Raw genomic sequence first — 17,626 nt, forward strand, 5'->3', positions numbered from 1 at the left:
CCATGGCAGTCAGCCGGGTTTAAGAACATCCGTTGTTCGACCTGCTAGTCAAGTGCGTTTTCTTAAAATATACTTTTTCAATTTTTTTATCTTTTGGAAAATGTTGTTTGTGCTGTATTTAGACCCCTCTACCAAGAAATATGTTTTGCATGCACACGTATAAAAATTGCGGTTTTTATCCAACGCAATCATAGGTTTGAACGTTGTTTTCAATTTAGACTTGTTTATATATTATATTATTATATTTTGAGTTATTCAGAGGGCATTAGGGGAGATAAGTATTGTACTAATTGATTTTACCCTCTTTAAATAAAGTTTTTATTATTATTATTATTATATTATTGAAATAATGCACAATTATACCCCATTGGGGTTGATGGCATACATGATACATCACAAAAATAATAAAAAGATAAGAAGTTACCTGTAAGATGTGTGTTTTATATGCGTGCTGTGTATGTCTATAAATCAATATACATGTGAGTTTACATCGTATAATATTTACTAAATAAAGAATGACAAGTCTGCGATATAAGGAAAAAGTTGCATTAATCACAGGCGGATCAAGAGGTATTGGTAAAGGATGTGTAGATGTATTCGGTAAGCTCTACAAATTTTACATTTAAAACTATTAAACAATACTATATGATTTTGTGTGTACAGTTTCATAACTCTATGTAAAAGTAATACATCCCACTTGTAATTTAAACCTATTTGATTTTACAGTTGAGAATGGTGCAAAAGTCGTCTTCTGTTCGAATGACGGTTCGTATAATAAAACATGTTAATATGTACTTGTCTGGTAATATTAGATTATAGTATCATAGCTAGAAGAGTTGAATATGGCAAAACAAAACGCCGGTAATCTTTATGATGATACTTAATATAAATACATGGTACACATTTTAACTGCACATATGGCATTTCAGTGGTATGCATCATAATGCACACATAGTAAATCAAGCCGGTGTCTTCCTAATCTTAGACAGGACTTTACTTTCGGAATCGGCTAAATTATATATCGTAACATGTGTTATTCATGTTATTGTGACTAGGTGCGTAAATTCTATAAATATCCACCAAACGGGGTTGTACCTCCAAAAGGATTGCATACGTTAGCCTAAGATTTTCAAGCTGTTTTATTTTGTCACTTTTTAGTTATGATGCTGTCTATGTATATGTGACTAGATACGAGAAGTCCAGTCTTATTTGGGGGTGGGGGGGGGGGGGGGCTGTTACTTTCCCTGTCTAAAAGGCTTATTGCATATTTATCCAGTAAATACTGAAAGAAAGCACCCTGTCAAGTTTTTATGACAGATTTGTTGAAATAGCAGAGTAATGGATCTCTTTGTATATTGATTTAAGGAGTATTCGATGGCGACTTTTTGATTAACATACGCATTAATTTGTAAAGTACACATATATTATAATATTGGCGTTGAGTAATTTCTAACAGCCTATTTGAACACAAATTTAAAATGTACTAATGTTACAACAAAATACCTTCTTTTTTTCTTCAGAAAATGTAATTTACACTTGTAATGAAATTATTTTTAGAATGTGTATGAATTAAAGCTTGTAGTATTTTATTTTTTTATTTGTCTTTTAAGTTTAACAGTTTAGCGATGCATGTCTCCACAACACATAACATGCGAAGCGTAACTTTACAAAATGACATGATCGTCTCATATATATGCATTTGATAAGGTGAATGTATTATTATGATGTGGTTTTAATGGTTCAACAGAGCAGAACATTTTGAATTTTAAACCCATTAAAAACCTGTGTCATATCAATGTATGCAGGAAAAAGTATTTCCACCTCAAACATATCTTCAGCATTTATGTACTTGCCAGAGAAAAATATTGCTAACTTCTATTTCATTTGGTCTCAATTTTATAAATTTCATGCGTCCCAACGACAAGCGCTTTTCTGAAATAACATTCATTAGGAATACTCAAACCAAAATATTAGAAAGCCATGCTATCATTTAAAAAAATTCGTACGTTTGCGAATAAACTTGCGATTAGGTGTTCGTAAATCTGTGCTTTCGTTATTTCTTTAGATTAGGTCTTTATTTTTAGAGGTAATAACTGCATGTGCGTTGAGGATTGTAACATCCGGGAAAAGCGTCATTTGTGTCTCTGGAGAAAATGACAAGAAAACCAAACTGGTCGTCAATAAAGATTAACAAATTAGTAGAAAAGGTTACTCAAAATCTCCAATTTTTAAAAGATACTTTTGTAGTACCGTGACAAACAAAATAAAGACAGCGATCTGCGAATAAATCACTAAGAAGTAACTAATGGGTATGCAAAATAAAGAAATTTTGTGATTATATAGATGTGACTAGGGGTAGCCACTATTTCACGTTCAAATGTAGATAAACGATAGACACAAACAAAATATTTTGGAGATAAATATAACGAAGAATATGAATTGTAGATACGGAAGGTCAGGACTTGGAGAGAAACTTAAACTCAAATGGACCAGGAAAAGCGTTGTTCATATATGGCGATGTTACACAAGAATCAGATATCAAGGTGGGCACAAATATAGTAACAAAATTAATCATTGGCAGAGAACACGGGGGAACACACAAAACATTTAAGGATGTTCGCTCCTCTGTTTCAAAATAACAAGCTTTTTAAAAAACTGTTATAAATTGATAATATATAAATAACGGAACTTAAAAAAAAATGACAGGTCCGTGTCCTTGTTTTTTTTAGATATAATCAATTGAAAATTTGGCGGGAAATGATTCTCTCTAGATTTTTCATAAATTTAACATTGGCACCCTTTTTCTTTCAAAAACTATGAAAAAATAACAAGGATTTTAAAAAGATTTTCTAAAATGTTTTTTTAACTATATATTATAAAATAATGAAAAGAAAAGTAGGGGTTAGAGGGCAAAATATTTATTGGCACTACTTGGATGGATAAAACTAGAGGATTTGGAATATCAGACAAAAAGTCAAAAACAGAGAGTAGCAAACATCCTTAAAGAATTTATTTAGCCACACAGTTTTTTTTTTTAAATTATAGTGAACGTGTATGTATAAGTCTCTCTCTGACTATTGAATTCAATAATCTTAACAGATTTTACTTTGCTTGCATGATTGTGTGCAATAATTACACGTGAAAGAATGAGAAAAGTAAACTGTTGTCTTCATGGTTTGCTAATACTTCTTTTCGGTAATGTATAAACAGAGAAAGCTCACAAAGGGTAGAATGTACATCTAAATGAATGTTTATATATAAACATAAGGAAATATAGAATGGTTTCAAATGAGACAAGTATCTACCATAGACGAAATGAAGTGGATGTTATTGTAAACAACTGTAAAATTATTTTGAATGTACCTGACTAATTTCAATATATTTCTTTATTGGCGTTTTTTTAATGGTCTTTAAAATACAAGAAAGAGAAAACAAAGAAGAACCATGGATGCCTATGAATTACCAAGTTGCTAATCGTAAAAGCCTGTCGCGAGTGTTTGAAAATATATATTGACATTATTTGTTCCAGTCTATATTATGTCAGTGAATGTAGGATAAAACCTGAAACTCCATTCCTATTTCATTGAAAAAGGTATCTAACGGAAATACTTATATATATGTATCTACGAACCTTTTTATTATTTATTTTCAAGAATATAGTAGAGAAAACAGTTGAAAAGTTTGGTAGAATAGATTGTTTGATTAACAACGCTGGAACACGTGAGTTTTTGTGGTCATTTATTTGTTTTACATACAGGTACCAGTATAAAGATTGACCCCTTATTTTCCTTTAAAAAAAACTATTCAAATAATTTGCATACAAGGTATAACAAAACAAAAATTTTCAAAAATAATTTGCATATAAGGTATTAAAAAAAAAGTATCTTTAAAAATAATTTTCTTATAAGGTACTTGGAAAAAAAGTATCTTTAAAAATAATTTGAATATAAGGTATTCGAAATAAAATATTTAAACCAGTTTAGGATGTCCTAATACTTTGCATCGTATGGAACCTAACAAACCAATGTGTATGTTTCTAAAATATCTGGATTTAGGAGGATGATCGGTATTCGTTTCACATTTTACTGAGGGTAGGTTTATTTATTTAAAGGTTAGAGGGATTTTAACTTTAACGAATATAAGAAAAAGATGGGTATTTGTCAATGAAAAGTGTTAAAAAATTGCCAATGGGACATTCAAACAATAAAAACAATCACAAGAAAGACTTCTGTAAGTCAGCATCATACCATCATCAAAAATAGAAGTTTGTTTATTATTCCAAGATTAAACCGAGTTTAGACAATTGTGAATGAAACAAAGCTACCAAAAATACGTCACCAACCCGTACTTATTTGGATGGGGAGGGGTGAGGACAAATATATTAAAATATAAAGTGAGTAGGTTTTATTATCATTTCAGTACGAAACTAAAAAATAGACTTTCAGAGCTCTGGGTAATAAATCCAATTTGTCCAATATCATTTACCTACGTGTTTTGTCAATGGTTAATCACACCACATTCCCCTATTCTTATATGGGCGCTGGACACAGTGCAGTCGGTGTTGCCACGATGTCTCAGATGCAAGGGTTCGAATTTCGCTGAGGGAAGAAAAAAACAATTTGCAGATCTAATATTGTTGGGATAACTTTGAGACGATATATTTATGAATTATTGTGTTAGCCCTGTATAACCACCGGTTATCCGACGGACAACGTCTGTCGTAAAGTTGTCACATATATATTTAGACGTATATAATAAAATTAAACTTTGATGTGACGGCATTGTAAATCATATTATCATCCTTTGCGACAGGCAAAAAAAAAAAAAGCTGATCTGCAAGGTATACCATCAACTTGCCACTATACATCTTGTACTGTGTTACAACCCTACAGTAGATAAAGCCGACGAGGAAAGGCACTACTCAACAACCACCGAAAGCTATATTTTAGATAGCTTAGTTGGTCGAGTGGTCCAGGGCGCTAGAAACATTTCAGGTGGTGTTGCCACGATGTCTCAAATGTAGGGGTTCGAAACCGCTGAGGGAAGAACTAGAATGTTGCCGATCTAATATTATTGGGCTAACGATATATATTATAAATTATGGTGTTAGTCCTGTTTAAGCACTGATGGAGAAAGACTGTCGTAAAGTTGTCACATATTTAGCCGTATATATATATTTAAAGATCTTAAGTGACATTCTTATAGTACTTGCTTTTTTCGACAGGTCAACAACCAATGTTGGTCAATAGATCCCTTACAGATTGCCAATAATCAATCTTATAATGTCGTATGTGGTTTTCGTGAACAATAGAACGTCTGTTTTTTTCATAAAATAATCTCAGATTTCATATTCTTTTCCAACCAAGAACCTCCGTTTACAAATTTTAACAAGTGGAATTTTTTTTACATACATTTGTATCGATTGATTTACAGATTAATTGATTTATTGATTGTTGTTTACTTAACGTCCAGTGGCAAGTAGTTATGCATATTCAGGATATATTGTTGTTTGCTTAATGTCGAGTGGCAGTTCATGCATATTCAGAACAAAAACAAATTAACCATTGATGAAACGATAGCTTCTGAAAAATGTGTTAACTGTCTGGGATTGATTTCCTTCGAAAAATTAGAGTATATTCGATAGAGGACAGAAAATTTGCATTGCAACAGGCCACCTACGGACCTTAACGTCCCAATTCCATCCGGGCGGGAGAGGTATAAGGGATGACCATATTTCTATATCCCAGTCAATCCTTGGGATTTCTATCGATTGAATTGATTGGTTAATTGTCATTTCGGTTAAATCTGTATTCAAGCTTTCTAACAAACAATATTGAGATATAGAAATTGCCCATAGTATCGTATTGCTACAGACTAAATTCAAAGATTTATACGCAATTAGCTTTGTGAATGTTTTTCAAAATGCGCAAAATGCCGAAAAGATGGAATCACTGAAAATAGTTTGAAGAGAAAATGTAGTGTTTTGTGCCTCAGTAATATTTAATTTTATTTTAGACCCACTGTCGCATACTATTGACGAATTCTCCGCCGAAGATTTTCGAAAGCTTCTAGATTTAAACCTCATTAACTACTTTCTATTCTCAAAGGTAATTTGATTGGGTTAAATTGGTTATATGATTGCATGAATATAAAAATAAGGTAAAGAGGTATAATTGATAATCGGACAACTACTGGCAAAGACAACAGAGCAAGATGTGAAAGATGATACAGGTCACTGATCGATCTTCATCAATGTGCAAAACAGGTAATACAGGTCACTAATCGATCTTCATCAATGTGCAAAACTGATAATACAGGTAACTGATCGATCTTCATCAATGTGCAAAACAGATATTACAGGTCACTGATCGGTCTTCATCAATGTGTAAAACTGATAATACAGGTCACTGATCGATCTTCATCAATGTGCAAAACAGATAATACAGGTCACTGATCGATCTTCATCAATGTGCAAAACAGATAATACAGGTCACCGATCGATCTTCATCAATGTGCAAAACAGATAAAACAGGTCACTGATCGAACTTCATCAATGTGCAAAACTGATAATACAGGTAACTGATCGATCTTGATCAATGTGCAAAACAGATAATACAGGTGACTGATCGATCTTCATCAATGTGCAAAAATGATAATACAGGTGACTGATCGATCTTCATCAATGTGCAAAACAGATAATACAGATCACTGATCGATCTTCATCAATGTGCAAAACAGATAATACAGGTCACCGATCGATCTTCATCAATGTGCAAAACAGATAAAACAGGTCACTGATCGAACTTCATCAATGTGCAAAACTGATAATACAGGTCACTGATCGATCTTCATCAATGTGCAAAACAGATAATACAGGTGACTGATCGATCTTCATCAATGTGCAAAACAGATAATACAGGTGACTGATCGATCTTCATCAATGTGCAAAACTGATAATACAGGTGACTGATCGATCTTCATCAATGTGCAAAACAGATAATACAGGTGACTGATCGATCTTCATCAATGTGCAAAACAGATAAAACAGGTGACTGATTGATCTTCATCAATGTGCAAAACAGATAAAACAGGTCACTGATCGATCTTCATCAATGTGCAAAACAGATAATACAGGTCACTGATCGATCTTCATCAATGTACAAAACAGATAATACAGGTCACTGATTGATCTTCATCAATGTGCAAAACCAATAACGTGTAGAAACTTTGATACATTTTTTTCGTATTTTTGATAGACATACAAAACTTTCCAAAACAAATAATTTATATTATTCCATATTGATAGAACTTTAGTAGGTTTTTCTATATGAATGGGATTTTGAATAAAAAAGCATATTCACCTGCGGAAAAAGTATATTCACCGCGCAAAACGTCGCGTGCTTTTACGTGTATAATAACGATACAATGTTTGACGTTTAGTTGGTTTTGGTAAATAACTGTTATTTTATACATATTTTTCTCGCTCGGAACATGGAATAAAACAATTACTGTCTTTTGTTTCGGTAAATATGTGGTTTAATTGAATTTTGAAAAACCTAGTGACATTCATTTCGGCCGTTGGCCTCAGTGAATATCAGTTTTTCAAAAGTCAGTAAAACCACACATTTGTCTCATCAAAAGACAGGAATTGTATAATATTGGAGGTTTTTTTTTCGAATACACTTAAAATTACAGTTTCTATTGTTAGTTAACGATATAATAAGTCATTTTGAAAACATTGATTGATACAAAATCTTGTTTCTGAATTCCATTATGTATTTCTTTTAATAATATTCATTCAGTATTGTATATCGTTTTGTAAATTGAATACCTGGACATTCATATAGATAAAAAAAATGACGAATTTAAAGGGGAATGTTGTCATTTCGTACACAAATGCTCTAAAAATTTCATTGCTAAGCAATCTAGTGTCTTATCTAGGTGGAATTTGTGATGCAAAGTTTCCATTAGAAAATGGCAAATGTCAAATAGTAGTAAAGCCAGATAATGTTTAAGATAAAAACAAAACAAGGCATGCAAAGTACGCGCTGCCATTAATTTTCTATGATTCTGTGAGGTTCTTGGTTTTAGGTTTTAGGTTTTATGTAATTGGTCTTATATCATCGCCATAAAATCCTGAATATTTTTTTTAAAGTTATAAAAAATTGTCTAATTTTCTCATTGTTTAGTATTCATTGCCACATCTTCGCAAAACAGAGGGAAACATAATAAATATAAGTAGTCTTGTGAATCAACTCGGACAGGAGCAGGCAGTGACATACGTAGCTACTAAAGTAAGTTAATTTGTAATGGTCAAACTAAACAGTAATGTTCAACCTTTTTTTTTTGTATGTCATAGTATTTTTTTAAATGAATAAACTGGGGTATTTTGCTAAATTTGATACATTTTCATTTCTACTAGTTGATGTAAGAATCTGGTGTTCAATGAATATAGTGACAGCATACTAAAACCTCACCAAAGATACCAGTCTTATGATTTTGTACGCCAGACGCTCAGTTCGTCTGCATAAGACTTATCATTGACGCTTGAATCATAACAGTTGGAAAGCCAAATCAAGTACAATGGTTAAGAGCATAAATGACTCAAAATTCAGAAAAGCTAACAAAATATACAATGCAATGTTCTTTTTACTCAAAATTAACAATATACTGATCTTCAATATAAGATTATACATGTAACATTTCGATAAAGGATATTTTCTGGAGAGAAAAATACCTAATCAAACAAAATTTGATTTTCTTCTGTTCAACATTCGGGTGTTTGCCGTGCTGGCATAAACTAGATATATCATTATAGAAAATCCAAAATATTAATGTTAGAATGAGAGAAAGAAATGATTATTGATTTCTGTAATATTTTAAAGGGTGCAATCACATCTATGACAAAAGCTCTTGCGATAGATGAGGCTAAATACAATGTTCGAGTCAACTCGTAAGTACGCTGAATTGTGCTGCTGAAATAAATATTTATATTAAAAACAATACCTCGTGTTAACAAATAAATCCTAGGGTATATTGTGTTCCTGTCTGGATGTACCCAACTGGACTATCGTCATCGATAATAGTATTTTTTTTATTCCTTATACTAACGAGATAAGTTATGCAAATCTTGTAATCATATGACCCAAAGATACTTAATCATGTAGATTCAGATTCAATATTTTATTAAAGTCTCACCACTTGTATAACATTATACATTCCAATATATACATATAAAACATTGCGTATAACATAAAATATTGTATTAAACCTTGTTTTGACGGGGTCAGTGTTGCTCCATCTTTAGTTTTCTTTATAGTAAATAGTAGACGTTTGTTTTATGTTTAGTTTTCCCTTGGCCTTTGTGTTGTCTGTCTCTCTATAATTTTAATTGTTGCTTAATGTCTAATTGAGTATAATATTTCTTTAACAAAGACTTTCTACTTTTCAAATTCTAGAAAGTAAAGGCTTATTAAGTAGTTTTGATTGTAGATTATACGTTGACAGTTGAAAAGGGATAAATTCCATTTGGTTGGGTGGTACAATCCGTAATTCGATTATTTTAACATTATGTGGGGTATATTTTTATTTCGAGTAAAACGTGATCGTAGACATACTTCCCATTTTTAAGGGATCAATCCATACCAATATTGGTCCATTATCAACTTTAAACATCGTCCTGGACATGCTTGAAATGTTTGCCACTGGACGCTAAGCAAAAAGTAAAATAACAAAAATACCGAACTCCAAGGAAAATTCAAAACGGAAAGTCCCTTATCAAATGGCAAATTCAAAAGCTCAAACACATCAAACGAATGGAAAACAACTGTCACACTCCTGGCTTGGTACAGGCATTTCCTTATGTAGAAAATGGTGGATTAAACCTCAAACAATCAAATCAACTTTAAACAATAAAAAAAAAACAGGAGCCATGTAGAAAATCTGACCCTTCCAGAGCACTTGATATTGCTACCGTTTTAATGGACGGTCCGTATTCCTGGTTATAAAACTGTGTTGTTGTTTTTTAGTGAAATTGTTCGTGCACAGTCACCTGAAGACTATTTCTACATCCCCCCTCTTTCTTTACGCTGTTGTTTGGGTATCAACTAAGTTTTATATACAGTTGTTCTTCATGGAACTTTGAATGCAAGCCTTCGTGACAAACGATGTGATAAACGATACTTTTATGTTCGTCCAAAGCTATATACGTATTAGTGTATTTAATACCATAAAATTATACCAGCACAATAATGACAGTTTAAAAAGTTTAACCAGCTAACTGTTAATAAACAATTACTTCTAAATTTTTTAAAATGTTGTTATGTTTTTTTCTGAAAACCATACATAAAGCAACCTTACATGATATTTTTTGATTTAATTATATGGTTTTTATAGCCGCTTTCTGGACGTTTTGTTTATGTGAAATATCTTTTATTTGGTATTAGGGTAGCACCATCAGCTATATGGACCCCACTTTTAGACGATGTGCTGAAATCTGTTCCGAACCCATTGGAAGCTAAACAAATGTGTGCGAACAATCAGGTATACTATTTTTTGACAATTAAAGGCTTAGAAATTATACGCGATGGTTTTTACGCAATAAATACCATTAATCTTTTTCTTAGAAAGGATCACTCAGGACAATATTTTTTCCATTGCATTTCTTAAAAACAATGAAGGCGTAAATGCAAAATCTACATTTATTCTACTCCTCTTAATTAATGCAAACAATAATATCTGACCACTGGTTTACAAGAATTATGCATGCTTATCCAGCGTAAAACTGTATTTACATTTTTACATTTCAAAGAGCAGAAGCACTGATTATGATGATGCAAAATGTTCTTAAATGGACATCTGACATAAATCTATTGTCCTAGCTTGACCTCCTTTTTTTTTTGCAATGAATGCATAAAAATGCATAGGGTTCACCTGAACTTGACTAAATTTTCCTGGTTGATCATCAGTGTTCGGTTTTCGTGGTTAGGACTCGCATACTTTAGTACCAGGTCAACTATACTGTTCAATAGAATCATTGCCGTGGTTATCCTGACATGGTTAACCTGACTCTGGCATTATTTTCGTGGTACATTAACCAACATTAATTTTCAGATTCTTATCATTCGTAAGGATAAAGTTCACTAAATTTGTCTATACAATTATTGTAACATGCACATGCCTTCCCGACAGGGTCTGCTGGCCCTTGACTTATTTTTTTGAGGTTCTTTTTTGTAATTTTTATTGTCAGTTTTCTAAGTAAAAGTCTATTACATCACTCTTGCTCATTGTTGAAGGCCGTATACGATGACCTATAGTTGTTAACTTCTATGTCATTTGGTCTCTGGTGGAGAGTTGTCTCATTGGTAATTATACGACATATTCTTATTTTTATCTGACAACTTTATGTTTTATTTCAGTTACTGGGACGATTAGGAACAATAGAGGAAGTTGGACAAGCATGTTTATTTTTAGCGTCTGACGCAACATTCTGTACCGGAATAGAACTTAATCTGAGTGCAGGAGCTGAACTGAATTATGGCAATAAAATGATGAGAAAACAGAAAACATCAGCAAACTACAAAGATAGTCTGAAATAAAGAATAAATGCTACGTCATTGGTTTTTGATCCAGCCATGCTTGGTTTATGTTATCACTCGAGATATTAAGAAGATGCAGAATTCTGAATTAAAGACAAATCATGAAATGAATGATGTTTTATTACTTGCAGAAAGTTTAAACGCCATGATTCCTCTACTGCCAACTTTTGACATGTTATTTGCTCTTAAAATAAGAAACGAGAGGTCGAACAGTTACTAAATTTTAGATATACACTTGCATATAGTTCCTTTCTAAACCAAAATTATGAATTAATGTGAAAATGTAAGATATCAAATTCAAGCAGTTGATAGGAATTACGAAAGTATTTAAAAGCATCTTTCGCTTGAGAAATTTGGCACAAACTGTGTATTGATATAAAAATGGATTCCCACACTTTTTATACGCCCGTTTACGGGACGTATAATGTTATACCGTTGTCCGTCCGTCGTCAACATGTCGGACAATAACTGAAAAACGCTTTAACCAATTTGCATGAAACTTTTGGTGAATTGTTTATATCTATTGACTTAAGCTCCCTTTCGATTTTTATAAATATTAGATTTTATATTTCAGAGTTATGGGATTTTATTCAGGTTGTTGTCTCTTTGACACATTCCCCATTTCCATTCTCAATTTTATTTCTCGTTTGATTTGTTTTACATTTGTCATTTCGGGCCTTTTATAGCAGACTCTGCGGTATGGGTTTTACCCATTGTTGTAGGTCGTACGGTGACCTATAGTTGTTGATTTCTGTGTCATTTTGTCTCTTGTGGAGAGTTGTCTCATTGGCAATCATACCACATCGTCTTATTTTTATATTTGAGCAGTTTTCATGAAACTTTGATTAATTGTTTATATCTATTGACTTAAGCTCCCTTTCGATTTTTATAGATATTAGATTTTATATTTCCGAGTTATGGGACTTTATTCATAAACAAGGGGGGATTTTTCAGTTTTCGGTCAAATAACTTAAAAGTGCTTTGAGCAGTTTTCATGAAACTTTGGTGACTGGTTTATATCTATTAAAGTAACCTCCCTTTAGTATTTTTTATAAATTTCTCGTATTGACATTGAGGAGTTATGGAACTTTATTCGTTGAAAAAGCGACCGGCGTATCATGCGCTCATGGCGCAGCTCTTTATTTTCAATTACTATTATTCCAATTCTGCCCTAAAGCAAATAAGAGTACTGATACAATACCTGTATGATTGACAACTGTCATGAAACAATTAAACTCAAAGGTTGGAATCACCCCCACCTTAATGCATTTCTTACTTGACCACAGTTATATTAATATTACATAATTAAATAGATAGCTTAATACATAATTCTTGACCTTGTTGGAGAGGTACATTTTCTATGCCTCTTTCTTGAAATTATTAAGTCAAACTTCAATAAAAAAAAATATACTACATATTTCTTTGAAAATTCTTCTTTTCGTCCATACCAAAATCATTAAATTTGAAAATGTTTATAAAATAGAAGATTTTAAAAATCAGTGCACCTTCCTAAATTAAAATATCACAAGAATTTTGCTTCAATATTGATAAATTCGCCATCTTTGTGCGATAGAATAAAAACTTTGTTTTAAAAGAGAGGCGGAAGATATCAAAGGGACATTCAAACTGATCAGTCGAATAGACATTACCATGGCAAAAAACGAAAAACCACCAAAAGACAAACAACAGTCTTCAAAACACCCTTTTTTTCCTCGATTTTTTTTAATAATGTGAACGTTTCATGGTGTTTTGGGGGTTGGAACCCCTCTTTTCAAAATGGCTGTATCCGCACCTGCTTAGACATCACCAAATTGGTTAACCATCGATCATGCTATTTTTCTTAACTTCAAAGATAATGGAAATGAAAATACCCTATAAACAAATTTCATCTTGAATTTTGTATAATTTTTATCAATTATAAACGATCATACGCTGAGTTAATAAAAAAAGTTTACCTATGTTTGAACATAGAAATATTCCCAAAAGCAACTAGTTACAAGTAGATCTTTCTAAACTAAATGCAATAAAGATATATCAAGTTTTTGTTGTTGTTTTGTTTGTTTGTTTGTTTGTTTGTTTGTGTTTGTTTGTTTGTTTTGTTTTGGGTTTTTTGGGGGGAGGGGGGGGGGATGGGGTCACCACAATACCTAAGAATATGATTTTAAATTATGGTCACAAGTCCTCCAATCTTTCAATCAGTGATTTCAATCACTTTGATTGTTAGAAGTACCTTAGAGAAAGTACACTTTTTTCTCATTATTTCTTGAGTTGAAAGGGGTGTTTTTAAAAATGAAAATAATTAGTTCTACGTTTCAATCCTTATGTTGTCTGTTTTTATTAAACTTATGATTTTAGAATACATTAGAGTTTACCTTTTCCCCACCGTTCACTCTCTTTTAATAGAAATTGTGTCCGAACACAAATTTACATTTTTGACCAAATCAGTTATCCCAAGTTTTGATTGCTGTCTTGAAATGTTTTAAACCAGTTGGTAAAAAGGAATAAATATTGAAAATGAGATCAGAAAAAATGTCACAGAACCGACGAATCCCGATGCCTTGACTTTTTCCTTTCATAAGTGGACGACCATTTGATTGTCGGGTGTGGGGGATACTTTAGAAACAAGTATCCTGGCCTGCTAAAAACTTCAAATAAATAATATTGCAAAATGCAAGAAATAATTGTGCGGTAACTCGAAAAAAAAATCAGCCCTAGAAACAGGTGTAAATGAATATTCTATCCGCAAACAAAAAATCCTCCAACCAATCCAGAATATCAAATTGTCGAACCCTTCCCCCCCTTTATAGGCTCTGATAAGGTATTATATATGTATGGCGGTTTTTTTTTGAAAGATATGAAATGAAATGTGTAGGCAATAACCAAGCATTAAGGAACGACCATTTAACTTCAAAAGGGGGGGGGGGGGGTTATGTTTTTTTCCCAAAAATTATTCTCATCCCAAATTTGATGAAAAAAAAGTTTGTGGTCAAGCAGATGACAAAAAAAAATATTCTGAATCCATATTTTCCCCATTCCTTGAAGTGTTAAATTTTGAAAATAAATAATTTGATTGATAGCGTTGAAAAACTAAAAAAAATGTTCTCGCTTTGCGCAAAAAAATGTCTGACTTAGGCAAAAAACTATAACCCCCGTCTCCCCTTTTGAAGTTAAATGGTTGCTACCTTATAACAAAATAAAAAAAAAACATCAAAGGTTTATGAATTTCTAATGGGTGAACTACAAACACAGGTATAAGATTACATGTTACATGTCTAAATAAACTTTTTCACACAGCTTTACTGGCGTTATCAACTATTAAGTATTTTTTTGAGCAAGTGTGTATTCTTTTTATAATTAGAAGTTAACTCATTAATCTTTTAAGTTACTAGATTAATCGTTTAACATATCTAACTGATTACACCTACTTCGTGTATTTTGAAGATGCAACATGAAAGTCTGTAATACATGCATGTACTCATAACTCATAATTAATCATACAATATAAATTGACGTCTATTGAATGTTTCCGCGCATGAAAATACAGAAACAACTAAATTAGGTTTACCAGAACTTCATTCAATTGATTTTGTTTGATTGATTGATTGATTGATTGAGAAGAACACATTAATCAGTTACACAGACAGATGCTGCAAGGTAGGTTTCTACAAAGAAGGTCGATCTGAATTATGGGCGTGAAATTTGGACTGCCACTGGCACAGTTGGATAGGGGCAGATATTTTACCTTGCAACATGCCATCTGCGGACCCCTCGGAGGATTGTTGCAATGTGTTCTTTAACGTGCAGAGAGAGGGGCAGTCGCTCTTCACGAAGCATCAGATTTAACATCCTTATTAAAATTGGACGTGACTGCGTATTTGTATTTCTCGCACAGCCAAAACGGACGTGCCACTTTAGACCAAAGGTGATCATATTTCTATATACCAGGCAACCCTGCTTGTCGTTTACATTTGACAAAACTGACATCCCGCTTTATTTCACTAAAATGGTCAGCAATTTATATTCCCTATTAAAATTAATTTACAAATTATAAGTAAAATAGTTTACAGCTTAAGTTAAACGTCTACTCAAGGAAAATATATTTGAAGTCTAGCAAGCTTATTTCAAATATGGTACTTTTCTGCAGTACGAATAAAAGAACCTTTCAATGCAGGCATTTGATTCGAAATTTCATCAATATTAGGATCAATGAAGAGTTTGGACAATGACCACTTCCAATAATTTTATAAACGTTGCTGTATTAATTTTACACTACAACCACCGATATTAGAGTATAGGAAGGCATGAATGATTTCGTATTAGCAGATTAAGTACTTTGAGCTGGGTTTCAGTAAATGTGAGAATGTTGTGGTCGAGGTTGTTATTGTTATATTACTTGTACGTGTGTTTTTGTTATCTTATATACCGGAGTTACAGATAGAGTTATTGTACTTTTTTTTTACTTTTTTTTATTGTACGCTCTTTAATGTATCTTATGTCGTTGATTTCGACAGACTGAGATTAAAGGACGAGAATTGAGACCTCAAATACTAGTTTTACCTCTCAATATGTTAATGTGGCTGCCATTAGTGAGGTGATCATTCAGTGGTTGTAATCATTATTATATTTCAATGTTTTGTCATTTTGTGAAAATTTGATTTAATACAGATCTTTGATAGTTTCTTTTTGGATTAGTTAACATCTGTTTAAAAACCAGGAGTTATTTAAGAAGTAAACATTGTATAGAAACCTATCTATTGTTGATTTGATTTGATTTTTTGTATTTTTAACGCCACTTTTAAGCACCGCTTTGGGGCTATTTCGTGGCGGCAAGTTTTTATTGGTGGAGGAAGCCGGAGTGCCCGGAGAAAACCACCGACCTTCGATAGGAAAACTGACAATCCTCGTTAATTAAGATTGGAGTCGAGTGCATCCGCACGAGCGGGGTTCGAACTCACAACCTCAGTGTTGACTGGCTAGTGATTACAGTAGTAACTACTTAGACCACTCGGCCACCGAGGCCCCTGTCTATTGTTGAAGACCCTATGTTGATCTCTAGATGTCTTTTCTCTTTTGTGTATGTTCTTAGGTTACTGCCTTTTAGACAAACACCCCACATCTCCTTTTATTTATTTAAGGAATGACTGTAATATTTTTTCTGTCTATGAAGAAATAACATAAAAAATGTGGTGCACACTGAATAACACGCGTAGCAGGTTATTTAAAAGTGTGCACCACATTTTTGAGGTTATTTCGAATAGACAGAAAAAATAGTACAGTCATTCCTTATAATTTAATTCTAAATTCCATTTTTAAGGAATAAATAATGAAAAAACGTTGATGACGTCACGGTCACATGTCAAAATTATGTCTATGAGCTGATAGAAAAAAACTTACAACCAATCAGATGACGTGTTACATCCAAAATTAAGTTATAAGAAAATGAAAAAATCGAAAACTTTTTTTACGGCATAAACAACCAAAACCGCCTCGGTCCCATTTCTTAAAGGGTATCCATTATTCATGACCAACCATTGTAAGACAAGTTAACATGATCTGAACCAAATATCGGGTTTTCTGAATATTGATACCATGAAAATAACACATGCGAGTCACACACAGCTTTTAAAAAAGGTTTCTTATTGGTCTGTAGTCTTGAAATGCCAACTTTTAAATACAAATAAATAGGTTGAAAGAGCGAACTACACAGCTTTCATATAAATATAGGTACAAAAGTCAGTCACGTTTTGGTCAATATCGAAGATCTGTCTGCATTGTCGACAATATATATATTGAAACTGCATATATATAGTCATATTAATTCCTTTTAAAAATGTCGGGTCGTATTTTTGATGTCTTTTTAATTATACGTAAATATTACAATAAGATCGGGTCTATGGTGCAGATAAATGATTCCTTCTTTTCCATCTTTCCCCTGTCTGATGTCGATTAAATTCATCCCATCAAGAAAGTTCGAATTTAATAATTTGATAAATATTGCAATTATGATCATGATGAGTTTCCATATTTTC

General features: G+C 32.5%; 1 protein-coding gene across 2 annotated transcripts; it reads left to right on the top strand.

The window, feature by feature from the left end:
* The first annotated feature begins 436 nt into the window (after positions 1 to 436).
* On the top strand, positions 437 to 11,708 carry LOC127705493 (17-beta-hydroxysteroid dehydrogenase 14-like). Of its 2 annotated transcripts, XM_052209819.1 has the most exons (9): positions 437 to 600; positions 727 to 765; positions 2,446 to 2,543; positions 3,654 to 3,720; positions 6,016 to 6,107; positions 8,190 to 8,294; positions 8,886 to 8,953; positions 10,446 to 10,542; positions 11,418 to 11,708. In XM_052209819.1, the coding sequence occupies exons 1-9, from the start codon at positions 516 to 518 to the stop codon at positions 11,595 to 11,597; spliced, it is 831 nt and encodes a 276-aa protein (XP_052065779.1). In that variant the 5' UTR covers positions 437 to 515; the 3' UTR covers positions 11,598 to 11,708. The 2 variants fall into 2 exon arrangements, with proteins under 2 accessions (XP_052065779.1, XP_052065780.1); XM_052209820.1 differs by lacking the exon at positions 727 to 765.
* The last annotated feature ends 5,918 nt before the right edge of the window (positions 11,709 to 17,626 follow it).

This window comes from Mytilus californianus, unplaced genomic scaffold, assembly GCF_021869535.1.
Source record: "Mytilus californianus isolate M0D057914Y unplaced genomic scaffold, xbMytCali1.0.p SCAF_6, whole genome shotgun sequence".
NCBI classification, from domain to species: domain Eukaryota; kingdom Metazoa; phylum Mollusca; class Bivalvia; order Mytilida; family Mytilidae; genus Mytilus; species Mytilus californianus.

Coding starts and splice junctions, on each gene's coding strand:
- LOC127705493 (XM_052209819.1), top strand. CDS start 516: ATGACAAGTCTGCGATATAAGGAAAAAGTTGCATTAATCACAGGCGGA. Junction 766..2,445: donor CGTCTTCTGTTCGAATGACG/GTTCGTATAATA, acceptor TATGAATTGTAG/ATACGGAAGGTCAGGACTTG. Junction 6,108..8,189: donor ACTACTTTCTATTCTCAAAG/GTAATTTGATTG, acceptor CTCATTGTTTAG/TATTCATTGCCACATCTTCG.